General features: G+C 37.8%; 2 protein-coding genes across 6 annotated transcripts; one reads left to right on the forward strand and one right to left on the reverse strand.

Annotated features, from left to right (window-relative positions):
• The first annotated feature begins 340 nt into the window (after positions 1 to 340).
• LOC124179110 (zinc finger protein 60-like) lies at positions 341 to 4705 on the forward strand. 5 transcript variants are annotated; one of them, XM_046563207.1, is made up of 4 exons: positions 341 to 836; positions 1138 to 1279; positions 1507 to 3892; positions 4069 to 4705. In XM_046563207.1, exons 2-4 carry the CDS (start codon positions 1193 to 1195, stop codon positions 4332 to 4334), a joined length of 2739 nt encoding a protein of 912 aa, XP_046419163.1. In that variant the 5' UTR covers positions 341 to 836; positions 1138 to 1192; the 3' UTR covers positions 4335 to 4705. The 5 variants fall into 5 exon arrangements, with proteins under 5 accessions (XP_046419163.1, XP_046419164.1, XP_046419165.1 ...); XM_046563208.1 differs by having other exon boundaries at positions 341 to 607; XM_046563209.1 differs by having other exon boundaries at positions 341 to 547.
• Positions 4706 to 5512: 807 nt separating this feature from the next.
• On the reverse strand, positions 5513 to 6467 carry LOC124179115 (probable small nuclear ribonucleoprotein G). Its single transcript, XM_046563217.1, has 4 exons — positions 6242 to 6467; positions 6069 to 6091; positions 5738 to 5862; positions 5513 to 5635 (listed from the first exon to the last, which is right to left on the reverse strand). Exons 1-4 carry the CDS (start codon positions 6271 to 6273, stop codon positions 5585 to 5587), a joined length of 231 nt encoding a protein of 76 aa, XP_046419173.1. The 5' UTR covers positions 6274 to 6467; the 3' UTR covers positions 5513 to 5584.
• Positions 6468 to 6494: the final 27 nt, after the last annotated feature.

The following is a 6494-nucleotide window of genomic DNA, read 5'->3' on the forward strand; positions in this document are numbered from 1 at the left end:
ATTTGCCAAAGATCCGGCAAACTGTCGAAAGTTGCGCCACCTGTTAACAAACTCGGAAAGTACAATGAGCGCTTAACACTTGCAAATTTGCAAAAAGTAAATGGCAAAACTATCATCCCGCTACGCCACCGTCGGCACGATGTAAATGCAATATACGTATACATTTATATGTAGAATCAATCGCGTATTACCAAATTCAATAGAATCAATCCTTATGTATAATTATCACCATAATTATCAATGAATACTACATTTCACGCAAGCGCATACCAAGGCTCACTCAGTAAGAATACACATGCATACATGCTTGCGTACATATATAGGTATACCATGTGCCCCCCCCTCCCCCCGCCATTTGGCCTATAAAGAAGTCAGATAGAAATTTTTATAGTGCAAAAATGGTTTGGGGTAGCGAGTCTCGGTGAACAACGCGTTACGGTGTTAAAAGTTTTTGTATCAAACAGTGAGGGCAAAGTAACTGTACCCACTCTCGGTTGAACTTTTTGTTATTACTGTACTTGAATCTTAGTACAGTGCGGGTGATATTGTATATTTTTTTTAATTGCAAACAATAATTAATTAGCGCATGCCAACGCGGGGTTCAGCGGTATTTTCATTTCACACCATCGTCATCATCATCATCATCGTCGTCGTTAGCGATGACGGCGACGACGGCGTTGTTTTTTTCCATTTTTGTAGCTAACTCTGTTTTTTTCTCATTCACCGTATTATCATTATCCAAAAAACATGGCTGTTCGTTTCGCCACTATTCTCCCTTGATGTAATTCTTATTGTTGCTGCTGCTGCACGATCATCATTCTCTAATTGATATTCAAGTATTAAACATTTAATCATCTGCCGAATACGCGCTTTCGAATATTGCGAACGTTCGTATTCGTACTTGTGTGTTTATAATCTATAACCTATCAGCTCCAACTTTTGAGCCTGACACGATATTTCTGTCTGCCTGGATAAACCAGATCTGATAATTTTTCATTCTCGCGTTAAAACAAACGAAACACATTCGTTGTCAAATTTTTAAATGTAGACCTAATACCACTGACATCGTTATTTATTTATCAATCTTCGAAAACCTAAACCCCGGATCAATAAATAAAATTGTTTATTACTAAATAGACTTCAAGTTATCAAGTGACAATGGATCAGGATATTTAATCAATCGCCCGAAAACATGTCGCATGTTTCTTACTCGAAATTGATATCTTTAAATTATCCAAAACTTTGTCCCAAGCCTGCGCCGCAACAGACACTTGCTGAGGTTAGTTATTTAATATACATACAATAATTGTTATTTGCTCTATTTCACACAATACTTTTTAAATTATATTCACGTCTCCATTTATTTATCAATGAATAATACTATAATATACTATACTAATACTATCTCACCTTTACCATCAACTTCCCATTTGACAGTAAAACTTCATATTTTGTTTCAAGCAAGAATAGTGCCCTCACCTTATATTCAATTTCCACCCACAACAGGTCCTTCAATCCGAACCAGTCAAGCGACTGCTGAGCCAGCCAAATATTGTGATAGAAACAATTCCGAAAGTCCAAACGACTCCCAAATCTAATGTATCCAACAACAATGTCCATTTACCGGTTGATAAGAAGAATGGGCCGAGCAAGGTGGCGCAGAGCAAAGGCATCGGGTCCGAAATATCAGTAATGACAGTGGAAACGGAAAGCAAAGATAAATCTAGGCTGCTACCTGCTAAGGGGGATGGAAAGTCTGAAATAGCCCTGATGGTCGTCAAGCCTGAGCAAAAACAATGTGGTCATCACGGCCCATGCGAAAATATCGTTTGCGACGTTTCCGTGCTCCAGTACGTTGACCAGGGTGGAGTTCTACCAATGCTAGCTGTGGGGATAGAGGAGAACGAGATCAATGCCCCGGTTGAAAAGCATTGCAAAAATCCGCTGTGCGATGCATTGAGCATAGATCATGACCGATGTCGACGGGCGTTGATTAAACTCTACCGTTGCGATTTGATGAGTGCTTGCGACATTTGCGGCGTTGTATTCAAGACACGGAGGTCTAGGATGAGTCACAAAAGCTGCATCAGGAAGGAGGTCTATAGGCACAATCAAACAGACGGTGCTCAGATACTTAGGGAAAAAATGAGGGAGCGAGAACTGCAGATGATCGAGGCAGCCAAGACCAAGAAAAAAGAACACTTGGACCCGGCCACTGAGTACAAAAAGACTATGGAGTCCCTGAGGAATAACAAGGAGCTGATCATCATCCCAAAAACCATTCCCCAGCATCAGCCAATTGTCACAATAAAAACACTGTCCCCGGGCAACCAGCCGAGCGTTGTACAAAGTACTAACTCCCGAGAAGTCTTTGGAAAACTTTTGCCCTCTATTCCGATTGTTTTCCCACCACAGAATACAATCGTCGGCAAAAGACCGGGTTCTGAGACCAACGAAGGACCAGCTGTGAAGCAACCCAAGATAACAAATGTGTTTTGCACTCCACCTCAACACGCAAGGCTTGGTCAACAGTACATTAAAGTTTCCTCGGTCACGCAATCCAACATCGTTCAGCCCATGTCTCTCAATGATTGGTTCGCTTCTCAGGCAAATATCGTAACTTCGAGCCAAAATACAGCTCTCAAACCTTACCTGACCCCCATCAGAGTCGTCCCTATCACCAGCCTGAAGTCAGCCCCTTCGCTTCGGCATCAAACTCACGGTATTCCTGCGTTTTGCTTGGTACCGGACAATCTTCCCAAACCTGTACCTGTCTCAAAACTGCAGGCCATTCAGCCAGCTCCAATAGCTCCTAGCCCGCCAAGGTCTGTTGCACAAAATAATGAAACAGAGAATGTGGAGCAGCAGAATTCACAGACAGCAAAAAGTGCGACGAACACAAGAAGAAAATCTCAAGCTCGTAGAAAGTCTGAGGAGAAAAATTCAAAGGTTTTCAAATGTCCTTATTGTTTCAAGGGTTTCAGCACAGATTGGTATTTCAAAATGCACGTAGCTGGGCACACGGGAGAAATGTTATTCACTTGCAAAACGTGCGAAAAACCATTTAGCAATAGATACGATATGAAAAAACATATGCTCAATGAGCACAATGATGGCGAATGCAGATGCGAGATTTGTGGACAGATATCTATATGCAAATCGGCACTTGAGATTCACATTCGGTCCCACACCGGTGAAAGACCCTTCCACTGTACAGAGTGTGATCTGTCTTACAGATCGAGCACTGACCTTAAAACGCATCAACGAAAGCGACACAACTCTACGGACTGCCCATACTGCCATATTCATCTTGTAAAGGCAGATCTTCAGGCACACTTGGTGTCGTGTCATCAGATGACGGAAAAAGAAGCATTGCATGAAATTCTGCAAGGACAGGAACAGGCAGTGAATGGAAATGAATCGTCCGAAATTGAGGTGTCAGATTGTGAGTCAATGGCAAATGGAATCCTGATGAGAATTAAAGAGGAGCTCATAGAGGAGGCAGCAGCTGTGAATGAAACTACGAAGTTTCAGAGTAGTCGTAATGGTTCAGATTCAAACAAGAGGAAAAAACAGATTGCAAATAAACCTGCCCATACGAAGTCTAAAGGAAACGGTGTGCACAATGCAGAGGGAAACCAGAATTTATGCAATTCGAAGGAAACTGAAACTAAGCCTATCGTTGTCAGAAGGAGCACTAGGAGATCGAACTCTAATTTTCAATGTACCATTTGCAAAGAAAATTTCGATAGCTCCACACTGCTTGATGATCATGTAGCTAATGAACCCAAAGAAACTGTGGAATGCCTCGCATGCAAGAGCTTGTTTCACAGCCAGACTGATTATGATAAACATGGCAATAGCTGTGGCAAAAGTTCCTGCAAACAGTCGTGTAAGTATCATAACGAGTGATTTGTGTAGAATACAGAGTTTAAATGTGTAGAAAAAAATTTAAAAAGAAAATTTAAAAAAAAACTCAAAAAATCGTACCTTTGTTTGATTATAGAAAAAAGCAGTTGAGTGAATTTGAACAGCAATGATCTAACACGATAATTTGCCCTCCTGCAGCTTGCCTGAAAAATTCAACAACTGGACCGCTGAGACCATTCCAGTGTGAGATCTGCCTGAAAGTATTTAAAAATGATGGAAAACTCCGTATTCACATGAATCTGAGTCCGCAAAATTTCATAACGTGCGTTAGATGCGGCAAGAAATTTCACACTAATCGCGAGTACAGATTGCACATGCACAATAATTGTGTTGAATTAATTAAGTGCCGTAAGTGTAACCGACAATTTTCAAACAAAAGAACACTTGATAACCACATTTGCTGAATTCAGAAGGATGAGGCGTACACTGGATTCTTATGAAAAAAAATCATTATTGATTTGTATGTTTTCTGTAGTTCTCTCGTTATATTTCGTTGATAATAAGTAGGCCATTATACACTAAGTTATTACTTTAGCTAATATAATTTTCTGCATTGCATTGAAACTTTTCTTTGTACTCCCCTTTCTTTTTTTTTTGACTGTTTACCGCACATTACGAAAGTAATAAGGTGTGTGTAGAATGATTCTATATTATCTTAAACAAGGATATCCTCAAACGAATTCATGTAATTGCAAATGTAAAATTTTAAGATAAGAGGAAAAAAAAAATTAAGGTATTTACCGAGTATTCTGCACACTATTGTCAAATTATAATTCTGAGGGTAAGATTTTATGGTATTTCTGACACAGGAAGCTATCTTTGCTTCTTTATTTTATATACAATGTATAAAGTATGCACGCATTTATTTTTATGATTATACCTATTATTATTCTTGTAAGTTAGACCTTTGTTCCTGCTTCGAAGACTGATGAGCACTTACGACAGCAAAAATCCTCAGCTCATCGCAGATAGTATTATTAAAATTTTAGTTCCAAAACGGTTTCATTAAATCGGAATTATTCAGTCTAATAAAAACATCAGTAAAAAGATTGATTTTATGAACATAGCAAATGTATTTTGACATTTTTAAAATAGAATTTGTATAATTTTTTTTTTATTCACTTCACCTGAATAACTTATTATAAGAATAATTGATTTAATCCAGTATGTCTCTGTACTGTGCAGTACGAATCTCAAATTGGCAAACTAACCCCTTGTACGATATTTTCGTATTTTTATAAAATCCAGTTATACATGTAACAGTGAAATGCCTACCATAATTAATTATATGCCATTGCACCATTTTTTTCCAGATTATATTTTGTGCACAATATATTTAATAATCAGCTTAGCTGTATTGAATGTTCACTTTCTCATTGTTCCGAGTTAAGAAATGTGAGAAAATTGTACTGCTTGGAATCCTTTTTTTTTTTCTATACTTGTATTTGAACATAAACGTTTGAATTCTTTTAGTCTTCATGATTTTTCTCCAAAATTATCGTCACTTCTAACTTATCATTCAATCATTTACAACTATGTGTACACTGTAAAATAAGTGAAAAATTAAATGTTAAATACGGCGTTACAAATACAAAATGTTTTTATTCTTTCTTTTTCTCTTAAATACATTCTTCCATCCGATTCTTTTTAATAATTATATTCTATCCAACGCCTCTAGCATTATGACACTGTTTCCTCGAATGACCTGAAATAACAAAAATGATATTGTCGTCAATACTTCGTGCGGATATAAAAAATGATTTGCATCTTTCCTCAAGCAATTACTTTAGATTTTTTAAATTCTTACCACCATTCCAATGTTATTCTTCGTTCCGTCTTTGCATTCTTCGACTGTTTCGTCAATGACCATGTTCATGAACGGATCAAATCCTCGCAGGATGCCAATCACGTGTCTCCCGCCATTTAGTTTTACTGCCAATTGAAAGTATCATTAATAAAATACATCAAATACCATTCCTCTCAATTTTCTAGAAGAGGGTTTCGTGCGCAACATGATATTTGGCAATATCAAATATTTATAACCTTCCAAAGCTAGGTTCAATGAACTTTGAAAAAATAAATAAATATCCCAAACCAAGTCAATATTATTTGATACTAATTTAATCCTCTGAACTTACGGGATAACTTTTTGTCCATGTATCTGAAAAATATAATGAAAAATTAGTATATATGGGCAATAAATGTACCGGTAGGTGAAATCTAACCTTAAATTTAGCAACGTAACCTAAAAATTCATGGCAAAGAACTGCGGTTATTCGGCGTCGGTTTGACACTCAAGTTTATCACTTACTTTTTCAATTCTGGGGGATGTGCTTTGCTCATTTTTAATAGATGTGTTGAATTTTAATTGACAAATCGGGGAAGTTTGATGCTCACACTGTCCAACGATGAGATTACGAACAACGTAAAGCGACGTGAGACGCTTTTGCAAATTTGAACATCTAAGGGTGTTACTGCGCAGCCATCTCTACGAACAAATCGTATTAAGAACCGACCGTATGTAGGCCATCTTGGATTTTCAATTGATCCCATTCAATACCATC

Source organism: Neodiprion fabricii, chromosome 3 (genome assembly GCF_021155785.1).
Source record: "Neodiprion fabricii isolate iyNeoFabr1 chromosome 3, iyNeoFabr1.1, whole genome shotgun sequence".
Taxonomy (NCBI): Eukaryota; Metazoa; Arthropoda; class Insecta; order Hymenoptera; family Diprionidae; genus Neodiprion; species Neodiprion fabricii.

Excerpts from the sequence above, each read along its gene's own strand:
- LOC124179110 (XM_046563207.1), top strand. The coding sequence starts at position 1,193 with ATGTCGCATGTTTCTTACTCGAAATTGATATCTTTAAATTATCCAAAA. Across the intron at positions 1,280-1,506 it reads CGCAACAGACACTTGCTGAG|GTCCTTCAATCCGAACCAGT; the intron begins GTTAGTTATTTA and ends CACCCACAACAG. Across the intron at positions 3,893-4,068 it reads AAGTTCCTGCAAACAGTCGT|CTTGCCTGAAAAATTCAACA; the intron begins GTAAGTATCATA and ends GCCCTCCTGCAG.
- LOC124179115 (XM_046563217.1), bottom strand. The coding sequence starts at position 6,273 with ATGAGCAAAGCACATCCCCCAGAATTGAAAAA. Across the intron at positions 5,863-6,068 it reads CATGGACAAAAAGTTATCCC|TAAAACTAAATGGCGGGAGA; the intron begins GTAAGTTCAGAG and ends TTCAATTGGCAG. Across the intron at positions 5,636-5,737 it reads AGAATAACATTGGAATGGTG|GTCATTCGAGGAAACAGTGT; the intron begins GTAAGAATTTAA and ends TTGTTATTTCAG.